This window comes from Eurypyga helias, unplaced genomic scaffold (genome assembly GCF_000690775.1).
Source record: "Eurypyga helias isolate BGI_N326 unplaced genomic scaffold, ASM69077v1 scaffold16921, whole genome shotgun sequence".
Lineage (NCBI taxonomy): Eukaryota > Metazoa > Chordata > Aves > Eurypygiformes > Eurypygidae > Eurypyga > Eurypyga helias.
Genome location: NW_010232900.1, coordinates 13,278 through 31,525, shown reverse-complemented (window position 1 = coordinate 31,525; position 18,248 = coordinate 13,278). Strand labels below are relative to the sequence as shown.

Here is an 18,248-nt window from a genome sequence, read left to right as displayed (position 1 = left end):
TAACTGGGGAAGGGTATGTGGCTCTGACCAGAATTTTTCCAACCACAATGGAAAATACTGTTAAGAATAAGCCAAAAAATTGTCCAGAAGCTTCTCCAAAAATTTGCTTGCTTTATTTTAAAGCCCTACCACAAAGTTTTCACCAGGCTGCCTCTAACTTTGAACAGTAGAATAGGCTGGCTCTGGTTCTTCTTCCCCTTCCGAGTGAAGTGGCTCCGGTTCGCTTCTCTCGAAAATTTTTCCCAGCGTGCTAATTCTTCTCTTCTCAGATTTGCTTTGACAGCAAACCCCGGATTATCAGCAAAGGGACCAAGGACACACCATCTGTCTGCTCCAACCTTTCTGCCAAACACAGTTTCCATGACAACAAGTGAGTGAACATTCTTTTTGTGCTGCTGGGAGCGATCTCTCAGAAGTCCAGCCAGTTTAACTCCAGGGCCCTGGTCTCTTTTCGTTCTTTCCTCCCTGTGGGTTCCAATCACAGGGCAGCTCAAAGCACGATGAACAGTGCTGTGTGCTTCGCCGTATGCGTTTGCTCCTGGTGCTGAGGGATTTCAGGCATGAGCAAAGCCCTTTGGAGTCAACCGAAGTTTTCCATTGGCCTTTCAGCTCGGCCTTTACATAAAGGTCAAACCAAAGATCTCGAGCTCAGGATCCTGGCTCTGACTGGCTGGTAGCGAACGTTTGGGAAAACAAGTATAAGAAACTTCTCAAGGCCACAGTAATACAACCCCTTCTGGTTCCTGGCAACCTGAAACTCGGGGACTTGCAGAGCCAGAGGAGTTGGTGTCTTCGCTGCCCATTTTGAGATGTGTCTGCTCTCTGAACTTGAGCAGGGCATCACCCATGGGTTGAGGAGGTTGAGAATACCTACCTAGGGTTGATGCAGAGCGGGAAGGCAGGGGGTTGGTTTTCCCAGTGGGAGCTTGCCTCTCCCAGGGTTGATTTCCTGTGCCCTTTGCCTGCCCAGTCAAATGTCTGAAAGGAACACGTAAGGAGGGAAGAGTGAAGATTTGGTCATTTGGTGTTGTGTATTTCTCTGGCCTGGCTTCAGGTGTCTGGTCCACATCGTGCGTTCCACCTCCCTGAAATACTCCAAGATCCGCCAGTTCCAGGAGCACTTCCAGTTCGACGTGTGCCGGCACGAGGTGCGCTATGGCTGCCTGCGCGAGGACAGCTGCCACTTCGCTCATAGTTTCATCGAGCTTAAGGTCTGGCTGCTGCAACAATATTCAGGTGAGTGGGACTGTGTGCAGGGCTGGGGAAGTGTACACCCCACCTCCCTCCAGTGCGTGCCCGGGGCCAGCGAGAGGGGAAGAGGGTGATGTGGGCGTACGGAATTGTCGTCTTCCTTAGTGCAGGACCCAGGCGGTAACAGGAGCACTTCAGAGACGAAACGTTACGGGTGTTTCTCACCATTCTTCCACGTAACTGGGGGCACCTTCTTTAATTTACTGTTCCAGTGCCTGTCACTGTAGGTCGGTGCAGTCCTCAGCCCTGCTGTGTCTCATGAGGGACAGGGATGAACAAGTAGCAGACGGCAAATGCTATCTTATTCTTCCCGTTTGGCCGCGCTTCCTTGTGGCCACGGGAAATTAACCAATGACACCACCACCACATCTGAGACAGCACGTTGCCTGTGAGCTGTAGGCCACCCCCGCTGCCCTGCGTGCTTCTGATGCCGCCGGTAGTGCTCTGGACACACTGCTATTCAAGCACCTTCCTCCTTTCCTCACCCCATGGTTGTTGGGGTTTGGTTTTTTTAAGAAGGATTTTCTTTGCTGCCTCCTCCCCTCCCTCCCTGTTCCTTCCCCTTCAGCCTGTAGAAGAAACAATTTGATTGGGTTTTTTCTTCGCTTTTTCCAAAGGGGAAGCTGAGGAGATCAAACAGGCCCTGAGTTTAGCTGCAGAGGTGGTCAGTAAGCCTTGTGCTTATTCCCATCTTTCCCAACAACGGGAGGACCATCGTCTTTTGGTGTTTGGGGTATTTTTCCTGCAGGGCTGTGTATATGCACCTTCTTTCCTTGGGAGTTTGCCTTTCTGGAGCGGTACTTACTCCCTGTCTTAAGTGTAGCCCTCACAAAGGGAATGGAGGAAAGGTAGTTGCGGCCATTCTCTCTGAAGGCTTCAGCTGTGGAGCAGAGAGTATGATTTGGGCACCGTTGGCTTGGCGAGAATAGGGCAGGGGCATCATTCCCACAGCAGCTTGCAGTAGAAACCAGTGGGCTGTTGCATTTCACAGCCATTTGAGCTTTTACAGAGCTCGTGGCTTTGTTTATGGGGATAAGGGATGGTATTAGTGGAGCAAAGGTTTCCAAGACTGAAAATGTGGACAGGCAGGGCTGTTTTCTTGCTCACTGTGGCTTTTCACAGGCATGTCTTGCTATCTTTTTCCATCAGTGGAAATCACAGAGTCTTTGTGCTCACTAATGATGTTGCAAAAGATGCTGGAATGTTGTAAGTAATTGACACGTGCGCCTTCAGGTTTTCGCATCATCTCTTCGGGTCGGTTCATGGAGCTAGTGCATTGGCAAACATGCTTTACTGTGTGGGAGGATTTTTTTTTTAATACCAGCCACCACATTTTTAGACTGTATCATTGAGTTAGTTCAGATTTCTAGGACTGGAAGAAGGCACTCACTTGCTAAGAACTTCATTTGCAATTCAGACTTGTGCCCAGAGCTGTATATGCTGCTTCTGGTGGTGCTGCACCCAGGAGCACAGTGCAGGTGTGCAGAACGGAGAAGGTGGAGGTTGGTTTCGCCCTTTCTCTGCCAGGTCTAGTGCAGCACATTCACTCTTTGCTGCGGTTTTCCCAGCTTTGTAGGTTTTGTCCCCAGAGGATGGATCAGCATTCTGTCCAGCCCTGGAATACTGGGGCACAGATGTGGGAGTTGCAGTTTTTCTAACTCTACACAGTGTCTTTTGGGTTTTATGAATAAGAAGGAGAAAATCCACAAACAGCACTGACTGGGAGTAGTCCCATTGTGCAGCAGCTGCCATTTGGGAGTTCCTGAAGGATGGCAAAGTTCCCTGAATGCTTTTCATCCTGTCCAAGCCCTGTTCCACCAGCTCTGCCTGGCAGAGCCCTGGACAGCTGAAATCACAGATGGGGAAACTGAGGTCGGGAGTGCTGTGACTTACCCAGGTTACGCACAGCCTCAGCTGAGATGAAAACTTGTGTTTGCTGGCCCTGAAGTTCTGTAACATGCTGGCTCGCAGACCAGAGATTGTGTCCGTGTGGCATGCCTGGGTAACACCTCGCTTCCATAATAAGAGCTGTAGGTCAAAGCAATTTTGCATCCTCTCTGTGGTGGGGGTGCTGCATCGGGGCCATCCTCAGCACCCCACTGTTGCAGGTAGCTGGCGGTTGTAAGACACTTGCTTCAGTTAGTTTTGGCAGCTATTTCGGGTATTTATAGCACTTAAATAACATGGCTTTTTTGTAACAGAGTCCTCAGATTGACCAGACGCTTCCTGCTCTTAGTTTTCCCTCGCTCTCCAGTGCTCTGAGAATTGTAGTGCCCATCTAGCTGGTTGGTGCTGGCAGGGGCTGTTCCCTCACCACTTGAGTTGGTCAGGAGCTAATTCCTTAAATAAAATCTGACCAACCCTTTTTCATACTGTCTGGCATTGCATTTCCAATTTCTGAAACCCTGCAGACCTTTCCTTGCAGGTTACATACCAGTAGCTGTTCCCTGGTGGGTTTTGTACTGTTGGTTTTTCCTCGCTACCTTGGATGCACTTGGTGTTTGTGCTGAATCCCAGCTTTGATTGATGGGTGCCCCCCACAATTTGAAGTGTGTAACGGGCTAATTAATCCCAGCAGGGATGAGATGATACCTCTGGGGTCTTGGAAATGGTACGTGTCTTCAGTGGGATATCTGTGATCACAGAATCATGGAACGGTTTGGGTTGGAAGGGACCTTAAAGCCCATCTAGTTCCAACCCCCCTGCCGTGGGCAGAGACACCCTCCGCTAGGGCAGTTGCCAGGATCTTCCAGGCAAGTGGCAGAACTCCGGCGTAAGGTAGGCTGACAGTAACAAAGCGTTGTCCCCGGGACTCTGGGTAGGTTCTGTTGGTACGGTGTTGGGGGAGAGCCTGATCAAAGTCAAGATTCAGTGTCTCGGCGGAGGCATCTGGGTCCTTTGCAGGCAGCCTGAGCAGAACGCCAGGTCCGAATGAGCCCGGGAGACAAAATTCTTCCTCTTTCATCTGGCTTGAGTGGGACTGCTGGAGAGAGGAACTTCCCCAGCCTGTGCTCAAACGCATTCTGTGGTGGTGTCACAACCCATGTCCTGACATGACCAGTGGGACTGGTGGGAGCTGTCAGCCACCCTGGGCTTCCTAAGCCCCAACGCAAGTCCTGCAACACATCTTCCGTTCCCTCCCTCTCTTCCGTTGGCCAACGCAGGGTAGCTCAGGCCTGTCTCCTTTTGTTCCCAGGAATGACCCACGAAGACATCGTGCAGGAATCTAAGAAGTACTGGCAGCAGATGGAGGCACATGCCAGCAAACCAGCCAACAGCATGGTAAGTGAGGCACACCTAGGCCTCGCAGCCTGGGTTTGCTCCCAACTGTTCTGCTGCTCTGCCTGGCTGATCCCAGCCTGGCTGTTGAGGAGGAGGAGAGCCGGGATCTTTCCTGTTTGCAGTGCTAGCGATGGGCTTTGCACCTTGTTTTGCAGCGCTGTATCTGCTCCACTCAGAAGTGGGGGCGAAGCTTCCAGAGCAGGGTGGGCCATGTACGGGGAATGGAGCTGCATGGGACACCTTGCTAGTGAAACTGGGGACGGTGGCCGTGCCGAGGGGGTATCAGAGGGGTCCTGCTGCCCTTTAGTGGCCAAGGGACGATGCGGCACTTTGAGGGACTCGGAAGTGACTCGTGACCCGCAGGACTGCTCTGAACCCAAGTGGGTGGTACTTGCAGGTGCTGGTGGGCCAGGCAGAGGTCTTGGTGGCACTTTGCCAGAGAAGGCTGCGAGTTTCGCCTCTCTGTGTGCCACGAGACCCATTGTGGGCGAAGGTGCCTCTGGCTGCACCCTCCAGCACTGCCGAGAGCTTTCTCTGGAGAGGTGTGTTAGAAGCAAAGGGCACCTCTTCCTTTCCTTTCTTCCAGCCTCTTGGCTATGGGTGGCACTGCCTTACCCTTTTTTTCCCCAGGGGAGTGTTCTGTAGTGTAGGAGCAGAGCCCACCAGTGAGGAGGATTCCCAGCCCAGCCCTGAGGTTGAATGAAAGCAGTTTTGCCATTAGAACAGGGAGTTTTTTGTTCTTAATTACATTCAGGAGATAAATTTGCTGAGATGAGAAACTTCATGCCTCCTAGCAAGCTTTCAGGCACAGGAGCAATTCCCTCTCCTGTGAAACGGCAGGGAAAGTGTTGAGGATCCTTTTTGTTCCCACCTGACAGCTTGCTTTCCCTTGCGGAGGCCTGAACTTGCCACCCCTTGGGCTGTGCCTTGCTGGCCGAGCAAGGGTGCTTCGCCATTGTCTGGGACCTCTCACCCAGGAGTCTTGCACCCGTGATGCTTGCAGTGGGCTTTCTGCCCACCTGCGTGCTGGTTGTGCTGCATGAGGGCAGGTGTCTCTGAGGGGACGCTCGGCAACGCATCTGTGCGACCCGTTCTGCTCTCGTGGGCTGAGATGGTGGGGGGAGAGGAATGGGAAGCAGCAGTCCAGAGTAACCAAGGTCTCTAGTTCCCAAAGCTGTCTGACATGCTTAAGGAACATGTTCTAGCCTCTCAGGAAGCTGAGGAGGGGTTTCTGCAGCCTGTGTTATATGAGGAGTGAGCCTGATGATGTGAGCGGTCCCTGCAGGCAGAGCTGGCTGTGATCTCGGCCTGGTGTGGGGACAGAGGCAGCTGCCTGCGTCTCGGCAGTGGAGGAAGCTCAGGGTGAATTTGCAGCAGTCTGTGACAGTACTTGGGTTTCCGTCAGCAGTCCCTCCCCCGTGGAGAGCGAAGGCCAGTGACTGGTTCTGTCCTGTCTGCTGTGGACCTGTATTTTCCAGAAAGCTCCGTCTTGCCATTGCCTGTGCATAATCTGGGGGTAAACACAGATGGACAGCTATGTTCCTGTAAACCTTGCAGCTTTGAATTCACCTTTTTCTGGAGGTGCTCCCGTTGGAAGAACAGGTTGCTCAGCAGGCACGGTCAGAGGATGTGCCCTGCAGCACGTGGGATGCTGAGCGAGGCTTTCATCGCTGGCTGCTGGGGCTCACGGGGGGCAGAGGGTCAGGAAGAGGAATGCCAGCGCCTGCTACCTCGAATGTCAGGGGACGGGCAGACAGCTTGGGCAGTGTTGGGGCTGACAGCCAGTGTCAAAGTCTGGCTGCGGCCCACAGATGCCTGTCAGAGCTGGATCGCTCCCTCCACCCTTCCAGGGCATTGGTTTGTGCGGGGGGGAAGCAGCGGCCTTGTTGGCGCGGTCAGAAGGAGCCTGCCAGCGGCACCGTCAGCTGTCTGTAGGACTGGCACCGTGCAGGGAGACAATCAGACGCGTGTGTTTGCAGCAGGAGGCCGTGGCTTCGGCATCAGCACGTACGCAGCTGGAGGGCTGTGCTCTGGGATGTGAGGCTGGCCAGCTGCCCAAGGCCCCAGGGGCAGAACTAACGTATCTGTTGAGAGATGTTTACTTTTGCCATTATTTTCTCCCTTCCAAGCAGGCTAACGTGCCTCAGAGTTTTCTTAGCGCTCTTCCAGCTTTCAAAGTTGGCTGCCTGGCAGAGGCAACTTCCCAGGAGTGCTGTGAAAACAGACCCCTCCTTCCCACCATCCCGTGTGATCCACGCTCACCCCAGTTCCCTGTGGGGTCAGCGGAAGCAAAGTCGCTCCCAGGGCTTTTCCTGCAGTTTTGTCACAGCTGCAAGTTGGACTCGGATAGGAGCTGGGGCTGTCCGGCTGCGGAGAGAAGAGGCAGGCGGCGTACAGGGCCCCAGCCGCTGTGACCATGCAGGTCATGAGACATAGCAAGAAGTGGAATTTGAAGGCACGCTGCTTGCGAAACACCTGCCAGGGATCTTGTACTGCCAGGGATCTTGCACTGGTCCCTGCAAATTTGGCCCTGAGGAGGCTGCTGCAGGGGTGAACTCCGTGGCTGCAGATTGCAGAGGCAGTCAGCAGGAGACTGTGGTAGGTAGCTGGGTGTCCTCCCATCACACCCCTAGGAACTGAGGAGTATTAGCCCTTGGTTTTGGGGGTTTTTGAGGGCTGTTCTGTTTCTACTCCAGTAACCAGCTGCAGAACCCCCATAAAAACTGGCCTTGGAATTAGCAGTTTAAGCCTGGAGAGGGAAGTCCCTAATAAGGGGTACTTGCACCTGAGTACAGCTGACTTGGTTAGGTGGCTGAGTAGCCTGGGCTCCTCCTACAGCCTGCAGAGGCCCGTGCCTTCTCCAGGGAGCATGTCAGTGTCGCTGAGAGGGGCTCCTGACGTCGGGTGGCGCGAGCGGCCGTGCTGGGGCTGTTGCTTTCTGCAAAGCCTGAAGTGGAGAGCTGTCCTGCCAAACACTTTATTTAGCTGGTTGCCATGGCACGTAGCTCACACTGTAGTGTCTGGCTTCCTCGGAGGGGTGGTGCCACAGCCCGAGGCACTTCGGCCTGGCTTCCTCTGCCGCAGCCTCATGTGATACTCATTTCCACGCTGCTGGTTATCAGCGGCCTGCCAGGTTTGTGTCTTGCCTTTACAAATACAGTCATGTTGCAGCAGGAACAGCAGCTTTGATTTTTCGCTCGGTTCCTAATCCCCTGGGAACATCCGTGCCCACTGGATTGACCAGCAGCTTGCATGACTCTGAGGACAGAAGGCCCAGGGCTTCTTTTGGTTAAGAATTTATGGAAAAAGCAGTGCCAGTTGGTCACCTTGGGCATACAGGTTTGGTGGGTTGGTGGCAAGCTGCAGTGTAATTGGAGACAAGTGGAGATTAAAACCACTGTTGAAAGGCCACAGGTGAGAGGGAGACACCTTACTGCCTTCTGCAATAGATATCCCGGGTCTCAACCCTGCTTACCCCGCAGCCAGCCACTTTGACATGTCCTTGGTGGTCACAGCACCGGTGAAAGCTGGCAGAGGAACGCGCCACGTGCTGGCTGCTACCAGGAAAGCTGTCCTGCCGGTGAGCAGGCCAGAACTGCCGCTGCTTTCCAAGAGATGATGGTTCTCTGGAAGGGTCCTTTTGCTGGGACATCCAGAGCAATGATGGCCTCTTGTGTTCAGCACAGCAGAGGTCAGCTCTGCCGTCAGCTTTCCGCAGTGACGGGGCCCCTTGGTACGTCAGCTCTGCTTCTCCGAGAGACCGGGTCTGGAGGATGCAGAGCAGTAGTCGATGGCCTACATGGCATTTCCTGGGAGATGCTTTGATTCTGCACTGCCTGTGCTTCCTGATTTCCCTTGGCCTAGGGATGCACATAGGATCCACACTACTGCTCACTGATTGCTGGCAGAGGCCAGCTCCTCGGGGAAATGGTTTGCCTGTCTGCTCGTTATTAGCTGCCCAGGGTTAGAAGTCAGGGCATGGCAGCTGGCATGGGATGCTCACATGGGGAGCAGCCACGGACCTGGCTTACTCCCACGTGACCTTTGTGCTTCACGGTTGGCTCCATGACCAGGATGTTCTTTGAGGTTCTTGCCTGCACCCTCACATACTCCAGTACCCTGGCCCACTGGCGTCCAGTCGGGTTTGCTTTTGGGTTTGGAAATGGAGACACCAGCCTCATGTCTCCCAGTGGTGGTACAAAATGTAAACGGCTTTCCAGGGGTTTGCTCAGAAAACATGAGGCGGCAGTGATATGGGACTGGCTTCTTTTTTTTTCCCCATCCACAATCTGTTAGTCGTAATCCTAAAAGAGCCTTCTCACGGGGACAAGTAGAAGGCCAATGAAGCTAAGTGGCTGAGAGGATATGAAATACGTGTGTTGACAGTTGTCCAGAGATCATGATTAACTGCCTGTGAGGCCTGATGCGAAGGAACTGTGCGATGGAAACCTGCCCAGAAATGGCTCAGAAGGGCATTAACAAGGGGACCCAGCCCTGACTTCAGTGTGTCAGATGCTAGACGTGACACGAGCCTCTTGGTCCAAACATGGGAGCGGTGGATCCTGCACCGTGGCACGGCACGGCTTCCTCCCGCGGGGCCTCTCTCGGCTGTGTGACCCTGCTCTCTGCCTGGGTAGCGAGGGGGATGCGGATCGCCCTCCCTGCTGGGAAGTGGGATTAAGCTCTGGGGCAGGTCTCGGAGCCTGTCTGGACGCGGAGATAGGCAGCAGGGGTTTCACAGCCAGGCCTGGTCAGTGCTTAAAGCTGCCAGGCTGGCTGTGCTTTTGGCCAGACCTCAAAGCCCAGGAAATCGTGCTGAAGCAAGCGGTGGGTTTGCTCCTGTCTGGTATCTCGACGGGCCACCAGCTAGCGCTGGCAGAGGAGAGCTGGGCTCTCTCCGATTTAATCTGGCTTGTTGCTGGCGCGCAGGGAGCCGCCAGCGTCTCCGTGGCAGTCTGGGGGGTGCGTTTTGTCTCTGTTTACCTGAGGTTGTGGTTCTCTTCCCCAGGCTTCTCCCCGGGCTCCCACGTCAAGCACCTTTGACCTCCAGATGAAATTTGTGTGTGGCCAGTGCTGGAGGAACGGGCAGCTGGTGGAGCCGGATAAAGACCTCAAGTACTGTAGTGCCAAAGCCCGCCACTGGTGAGCAATGCAACCTTCTCCTTCCCCCACACCTCCTCAAGGGCAGGAATTTTTCCTCATGCCTTCTCCAGGGCTTCATTTGGCTTCTTTGGAAGAGGCTGAGCAGCCTCTCGCTGCTCAGGGTGTTTGTCACTGTGGCAAACATTGTATCCAGCTGTTTTCCGGTTTCCAGATCCCTTCTTCATTGTTCGTATTTACTGCCAGCATGGTGCGTGAGGGCCAGACTTGCAGTGTGTGCAGTTCAGCTCCTGCAATTCCCTTTTTTCCATTTGCTGTCATTTCTTCTTAGCAAGGTCATTAAGACAGTTCCCCTCAGCACTTGTTTATACACACTGCTGTTTGAAGGTGTCTGCTATGTGACTATTTATAATCATTCAAGGTATTCTGCTTCCTTTTAAATTGGTTTCCTTGGCTTGCTGTCACTGCTGTAGTTGCTCTTCTCTGACGCGTGCCTTGTCCGCTTGCACCTCCTGGCTTCTAGGGGCCCATGAGGATGTTTGGTGGGATATCAGGTGGGAAGGCACCACTGGGTCATGCAAACCGTGGCCCCTCTCACCTGGGCAGGGTAGGATGGAAGGGTTTATAGAACTTTGCTTCCCATAACACGAGCCATGAAGGCACAGTCTGGCATCCTATTGGCAGTGTAAGACCTTTGATGAAAAAGAGACAGAAGCAGCAGTTGCTGGAGGAAGCGAGCAGGTGAGGGTTGCTTCCTGGAGCAGGAAGGATAATACTGTTCTGTGCAGCTGCCGAACAGAGCTGGGGATGCCTAGGACATCTCCCAGTGATGGCTTGCTGGTGCTGTGGGAGGATGAATATGTCCTGGCATCTGTTCACAACAGTGCTTGTAATGACTTGCATTTCTGCTGCACCTCTCAAACAGAAAATATTCCCAAATGTTTTTCATGGATCTGATTGCACAAGAATTGGCTGTGTCGAAGGGTGGAATGCAGCTGTTTAGTAATCTGTGGTGATGCCACGTGACCCTCGTGGCTTTTTGAGAAGAGATACCCCAGGAAATACGTGATAAGTACCGGGAGCAGTCCTCCTGAAACAACATTCTTGTGCCTTCTCTGTCAAGGTGTGGGTGTCTAGGAGCAGCTGGAGAGTGGCAGCTGGACTGGAGGATCAGGAGTATTTAAGGGTCTGTGAGGAACACAAAACCTTGTACTGCTCTTCGTTTTGCCTCTCTTGATGTATTCTCTCTTCTTCAGTTGGACGAAGGAGCGTCGCGTCCTGTTGGTGATGTCCAAAGCAAAGAAGAAGTGGGTGTCTGTCCGACCGCTGCCTTCCATCCGCAACTTCCCACAGCAATATGACGTAAGCCCCACGCCCAAGCACGGCCGGGTGCCCCTTCCCCTTCCCTCCCAGCACGGTGTGGCGCCGTGAGGGCTGATTCCCTGTGGACCTGGCAGGGAAGCAGGCGCGTGTTGGCTGCGGTGGGAGGCCGAGAGCAGCAACATCTCAAAATGCATCCAGCAGAAGGGCGGAGCAGTACCCCTTCCAACCACCCTGTGCACCTATGCGTGTGTTAATGCAGTCACCGTCGTGGAAAGTGGCTGGCACAGGCTTTGGCAATGAGATTTAAGTCTCCCCTTAGGTCAGGGTTTCTCAATGCGGGTGAGAGGTGAGACAGAGCGCTTGGGAGAAGCCCATCCCTGCCTTTGCGGTGGCCATGCCGCTGTAGGTTGTGAAACTTGCTGCGTGTTTCTGAAGCAAAACTGAGGACTGTGCTAAGACGACACGTGCTGTGAGGGAAGCTACGGATATCCAACCTCCAACCCCAGCCCCAAATACGGCGATTGATAATTTCTCTCTCCCTCTCCTTTCCTTTCTGCCTGAAAGGAGAAAGCTCCTCTCCCTCCTGCCCTGTGGGTCCTGCTGCCCCTCAGTCCATGGGCAGGCACAAGCCACCTGTAAGGCCTTGAGCGCTCTCCAGTTGCAGGCCAGTTGCTAGAAGCTGGGGAGGGGAACAGGGGTTTTTGGCGGCTGCCTCAGCGGGAGGTGAGGCTGGCAGGTGAGCCACAGGTCCTGCAGCACAGGCAGGTTGCCATGTGAGTGTGTGCTTGGCCTGAGCTCCCACCCAGCCCCTGCCAGAGGGGAACAGCGTTGCCTCTTCCCCCCGAATTGGAGATGGCTGGAGAACGCGTCACCTTTGGGGACCAGCGACGTGACCAGCAGGAGACACTGTTGGGTCGATCCAGCTTGCTCCCTGCTGTCTCCCCTGGGGTTACCTGCACCCCTTGGCCTGCGGAGAAGGGGACGAGAGAGGCCAGGCGCTGAGCTGAGCTGCCTGCGCGTTCATAGGGAGGTCTTTGCCTTTTCATGTCATCGGGAGCTTGAGGAAGAGAAACGCGAGTCAACAAGGCATGAAGTGTCCTGTTTGCAACCTCTCCCGTGTGCAGTTCAATTGTTTGCACCTGCTTCCCCCTCCAGCAAGGGGTGTTTGTGCAGAGGCTGAATTGTGCTCTCTGTCTTTCAACAGCTGTGTATCCACGCACAAAACGGCAGGAAATGCCAGTACGTGGGCAACTGCTCCTTCGCCCACAGCCCCGAGGAGAGAGACATGTGGACCTTCATGAAGGAAAATAAAAGTGAGTGGGGGAAACACAGGCCAGAGAGTTGGGGGAGGGGAAAGAGGGCGTTGGGGCAGCGGATGCAGGGTCTGTTAGGACATAGTCTTGACAACGGAAATGGAGCTGGACAGAGCTGGTACCGTGAGCAGAGGTGGGGTTACGGGGCAGGTCTGTCTAGTTTAGAGCTGCTCTTCTCTTGAGTGTGCGTGTGTATCCCGAGTCCCTCGCTCTGGGACTAGGGCACATTGGTCCCTGCAGTGCTCCGTTGCTGCCCTCCCTTCCTGCAGCTCCTTGAATGCACTCTCTGCTGTCCCTCCCGCGCTGTCGCAGGCCTGCCTTCATATGGAGCTGTGCCAGCGCACCAGTCCTGACGTGTAGCTGCTCCTCAGTCTTGTCTGTCTTGTATCTGCCTTGGCTTTCTTGCCCATTTCTGTGCATATCCCTTGCTGCTGGGCTGCGGCACTCCCTGCTCGTGGCATTGTATGCAAAGGGGTTGATTTGAGATCCTGAGTGAGAACATCCTTGGGTGGTGCCTTTGTGGAGGAGCTCGTCTGGAATTCATTATGCAAGCTCCCAACTTACTTTTTGGGGTGTAGCTGGGGGGTTGCCCATGTCCCAGATGGCCGGCTCTCCGGCAGCTTTCCTTATTTATTCAGATCAGCAGCAGGCTGGGGAGAAGACTCTCTGCAAGGCCCTGTTGTCCAGGTGCTCACCTATCTCCGTTGGGAGATGCTGGAAAGTGTGATGGGTTTCAGGCCTGCCCTGAGTTTGTTTGGTCTTTATGCTTGGATGGAGGGTCCTTCTCTCTGGTGGGCCAAACGCTGTGATTTGTTACAGTTCCAGTCATTTCTTGAGGCTTTAGAGCACATCAGACCAGTCTGGGTGTGTTTGCTCAAGCACGAAGGTGAATCTTCAAATGACAGCCTTGCTTCGTTTGGGGGAATTTGCATTCATTATCCCCAGTCACCTCGAGTTCCTCAATTACCCATTTAGCGAGGAGTAAATCAGTGATGCTTCACCCTTACAGCATCACGGGATGTTTGCAAACATTTATGTTTCTGTAACCTCTCGCAGGGGCCGATCTTGGAAAGGCAGATGTGCAGACAAAGCTTACAGCCAAAATTTCCTTTCCCACAAGTATCCTGAGTGGGATTTAAACCAAAAGCAGCAGGAGGCGTTGACTGCACTCCTCTGGGCAGGTTTTGAACGTGGGGCAAGCTGTCATTAGATCTTCCTCCCCTCCCCACTGCTTCCTGTGGCCAGCTTGCTTAAGGGCTCTCCTCCCTCCTGTGTGCTGGGGATGAAGCTTAGGCTTAGAGGGAAGGGACGGATCTGCATCCAGCCCCTGCCTTGCTCCCTGGCTGGAGTGAGATGTCTCCTGAGGTCAAGCAGAATCAGGCCTGATGGAGGATCACCTTGTGGGGTGAAGTCCATAGAGATCCTGGGGCGCTTTCCCTCCTTCCTGATTAGAAACATAGAATGGTTTGGGTGGGAAGGGACCTTAAAGACCATCCAGTTCCAACCCCCCTGCCATGGGCAGGGACACCTTCCGCTACACCAGGATACTTTGGGTAGCTGCTGTCGTGGCTGCCCCTTGACTCGCAGGAGACGCCTCGCTGGGCCAGGCGGCGGGGTGTGAATTCTGTTCCTCTCCGCAGGGCTCTCATCTGGGGAGGTGACATCTGGCCCCCACGAGCGCAGGCATTCAGTGTGACGGCAGGGGAGAGGGGAGGGAAGGGCTGCCCCAGCGTTCGTCCTTTCCTGCTGCATTGTGCACGGTGCAGGAGGCTGTCTGAGTGACTTCACGGGTCGCCTTTGTGCAGTACTAGATATGCAGCAGACCTATGACATGTGGCTGAAGAAACACAATCCTGGGAAGCCTGGAGAAGGGACACCGCTCACCTCGCGAGAAGGGGAGAAACAGATCCAGATGCCCACCGACTACGCCGACATCATGGTAATCAGCTGCTCTCTTGTCCTTCACCCCTCCTCCTCCTCCTAGGCGCTGATAGCCTGCCCTCTCCCGTGCTCCAGCTGTGAACGCCAGCTGTGAGCTAGCAGGGACGGCATTGCTCTGGTGCTGATGTGGGTTAAACAGACAGCGTAGGGCAGCACAGCAAGGACAGTGCAGATGAGGCGGGAGGAGATGGACCCGCCTGGGGTCAGCGAGGCTCTGCAATGGCTTTTCTGTTAATCCTCAAGTCTGTAGGAGTCTACCTGATGTTCCCTTCCGCGTGGGCTCAGCCTCACCCTGGAGTTCCTGCATGCTTCTGGGAAAGCTGGCAAAGCCATTGCTGGCCTGCCTGGAGCACAGAGGCCTGGGAAGACTTAGAGGCAGATGCGTCTCCTTAGTGCAGGGGTGGTGGCTGGTCTTAAGGGTTTGTGCTCCCAAAGGGTCCTGCATCGCCTGTGCGCCTGGGGGCCACGGAGTCAGACCCCACCAGAGCCGTCACCCGTGGCAGGGGCTCTGTGTCAGTGAGCTGAGCTGTGGGTAGACCTCTCCAAAGCCTCTCCTCTGCTCCCCTTAGCGGCAGCGCGATGCCTTGAAGATGGCAGGGCAGGGAAGTGTGGGGGGCCGTAGGCTGAGCAGAGGTTCCAGGATGCTCTGGAAGGAGAGGGGGAGAGGCAGTGCCAGCCCGGGGAAGGGCTGGTGGATGTGACTGTTAGCGCACTGACTGGCCCTTTGCCCTCTCTGCACCGGTTAGATGGGCTACCACTGCTGGCTCTGTGGGAAAAACAGCAACAGCAAGAAGCAATGGCAGCAGCACATCCAGTCAGAGAAGCACAAGGAGAAGGTCTTCACCTCAGACAGCGACTCCAGCTGCTGGAGCTACCGCTTCCCCATGGGCGAGTTCCGGCTCTGCGAAAGGTACCGTTTTCTCCTTCCTGTGCCACTGCTGCTGCATGGACGGGGCGACAGGCCCGGGGCCCCGTCACCCCTCCTTCACCACCTCCTCCTCCTCTCACGGAGTCCCTAGGGACTTCCGCTTGGAGGAGCAGTGGGATGAGCTGACAGGTTTGGGTGATAGTGGGGCTGCTGTTGGACCCAGAGGTGCTCAGCCACACTGCTGAGTGGTAAAAATATTCCTGAGAGCATGTAGGAAACGAGAGCGAGTTTCATGCCTGCCACTGTGCCTCCATAGCCAGGATGCGCTCCGCTCTCCGGCTGCTGAACGCTGTGCTTGGCCTGATGCTTGGGGGAATCCCAGGTGCTTTATTAAACGGTTTGAATGTCTCACACCCTCTGACTCGGTGCCTTCAGGAGGCTTGTGATGGTTAGAAATGCCATTTCGGTTAGAGAAGGCTGTGTCTCTCGTGGCTGCTACCTGGCATTTCCTCTCCTGTGTGGTGGTTTCTCCTCATCCCTGCCAGTCCAGTTCCAGCTCACGTCGTTTCCTTCTGTTGACTAAACCCCCTGACAGACATTGCTCCTCCTGCTCCTCCGTCTCTGTGCCCAGGCCGCACGTGGGTTTGCGGGAGAATCGCCTCACCCCTGGAGAGCTCCCAGCGTGTTTTGCTGGGCCCCGATGAAGTTCTGCAGACAGGGAGCTCAAAGCCCTGTCCTGGGCTGCCCTCCTGATTGTCCCCCTTGTGCCGGCAGGTTCCAGAAGAGCAAGGTCTGCCCCGAAGGAGAGGAGTGTCGCTATGCCCACGGCCAGGACGAGCTGACCGAGTGGCTAGACCGGAGGGAGGTGCTGAAACAGAAACTGGCCAAAGCCCGCAAGGACATGCTGCTCTGCCCCAGGGATGACGACTTCGGGAAATACAACTTCCTATTGCGGGATGGTGTATAGTAAGGGCTCGGGGGGGAGAGCCTGTCAGCTGGAGAAACAGGGGGCGGGTTTTCTGAGAGTGGCAGTAGCAGGGAGAGCGAGATTTGTGTCTCACAAAGAGAACTTTTTCTTTTCTTTCGTTTTAAGATTATGAGACGATGATTTATTAGTGGTGAATGAAATCGTGAATTTGATTCTCCTTGGCCAGCGAACGCCGTGCTCACTGAGTTTGTGATCCGTCTTCTCTCTCTCTTCTTTTCCCCAGATTCCTTCCTCTCCATCTTTCTGTTTTCACTGTCCTTCATTCGAAGGAGGGAAGCCAGTCTGTACTGGGCTGCGAATCGGAGTGTTTCTCCTTGTGTCATTCCCCTGCCCTCCAATTCGGTGTGTGGCTGCAGAGGTCCGGAGGGCACAGCTGAGAAAGGGCCAGACACCCGGTGAAGGGGTCAAGTTCACGCGCTCTTTTCTCAGCGCTGCAGAGCAAGCCCCACTTCCGCTGCCGCAGCCCACCTGCTCCCCTGGGAATTCAGATCCAGCAGAGTTAGGAATTGAGGTGCAAAGAAGGCAAACCACTAGATCTGGCTTAAAACGTCTAGGCTTACGCTCCTGCTGCCTGTATTGCCTTGAGGCATCCACTGGTACAGAGGAGGGTAGAGTAGAAAGGGTGTAGCCGAGAGCAGCAAGGTCACAAAACGGCTTGCAGCAGCAGGAACTGGGCTGTAGGTGACTGCAGACTGTTTCAGCAGACTGTACCCAGAGAGCAAAGTGGTGACTCCTCATCAGATGTCTTTCTCCGAGTGCGACAGGTATTCAGGGGGTAGTTTGGGTTTGGTCTTTTGGTGAGTGGGCCTGGCGCAAGTAAGACCGAAGCCATCTAGAAGGTGCAGTGGAGGCTGCCCCATCCCCACCCCCCGTGTCACAGGCGGCCGTATCCATCGGTAGGAAGGCTGTAACCAAAGGGAGCCTGTGTTGCTGTGTCGCCCTGTGTCCTCAAGAGAGGGAGGGAGGTAATGGGGTTCCCTTCTTGCTTGTTAAACGGCGCATGTCACCGGTTCCTTAGAGCTGCGTTTTTTTCTCACTGCCACAAGAACTGTGGAGGGGGACACCCATGTAAAAGGATACCGCCGAGCTCCAGGGGTCCAGTCCCCTCCTCCTTGGAGCGGGGACCCTGGGGGGACACAGCACAGCCAGGACACAACCGAGGGCAGGGACCGTGGGGGTGGGGCGAGTGGCGCAGCGGGACCCAGCCAGGCGCCTGCTCCTGTCCCACGTGCTGCACACCACAGTGGGGGAAGCAGCGATGGCTGCGCTCTGGGCCGGGAGGTTTGGCTTTGACCTTGGCAGCAGTGAGAGGGAGTACTGCTCTGCATGCCAGCCTTGTCCTTCCTGGGCTCATCCTGCAAGCAGTCAGCGTGTGTCCTGTCCTGAGCTTCCCTCTCCTCCTCCCTTCTGCAGTCCAGCTGCGCGCTGCGGTTTTGCAGGTGTGGGTGGCACCACCCACTCAAACACGAATCCCTCTCCCTCCCAGCCCGCATGGGTGATCGTACCAAGTCCCCCAAGACAGCAAGCTCGGAGCCCCTGGGGCCAGCAGTGCTGCATCCGTGGTAAATATGATCTGGCCATGAACTGCTTGGTGCTTTGGCACTGCTGCGTCCCCCCCTTTTCTTCCCTGCTTCCATACCCTTGGGGTTCCTAGCTTCAGGAGGGATGGGACGTGGAAGTAGAGGAGATGTGCAAATCTGTGTGGGGGCAGCTGGCACCTTTCTAAACCGACCTCAGGTAGGTGCATCAGCTCCACGGGTGCAGTTCGGGCCCAGGAGCAGAGTGCGCTGCCTGCTGCTGTGGGGTCTTCCCAGAGATTCTGGGTGCTCTGAGCTGAATGTGCCTCTGAGCTTGCTTCCCCTCCCTTCAGACATGGGTGGTGTCACTGGTTCGGTCCGAGTTTCCCTTCCTGGCTGTCAGCACCTTCAGGTCCAGCCTGGAAGGGACAGGAGTGGAACACCTGATGATGCAGTGGCAGCTGGCTGGGAGGAGGGGGCAGGGAAGCGGTGATTTCCATCTCTGCCCACGTACAGGGAGGAGGAGGAGATGAGGAAGGATCTGTAGTGCTGTGGGGAAAGAGACTGACCCTTGTGAGAGCAGATGAGGCAGTTTTTGAGTGGTCAGGTGCTGTGTTTTCTCCTCTGCCCCTCGCTGTAGCTGTCCAGATTGGACCTTCTCCTGG

The 18,248-nt window shown here is 55.1% G+C and overlaps 1 protein-coding gene across 1 annotated transcript; it reads left to right on the top strand.

Annotated features, from left to right (window-relative positions):
* Window positions 1–269: 269 nt before the first annotated feature.
* LOC104517017 (zinc finger CCCH domain-containing protein 7B) lies at window positions 270–16,045 on the top strand (the record flags this gene model as incomplete). The annotated part of the gene is made up of 9 exons (XM_010161551.1): window positions 270–370; window positions 1,055–1,236; window positions 4,448–4,533; window positions 9,542–9,675; window positions 10,890–10,995; window positions 12,161–12,269; window positions 14,075–14,208; window positions 14,957–15,120; window positions 15,853–16,045. Coding segments are annotated over 9 exons (1,209 nt in total), but the record flags the coding sequence as incomplete, so codon positions are not given.
* Between the last annotated feature and the right edge of the window lie 2,203 nt (window positions 16,046–18,248).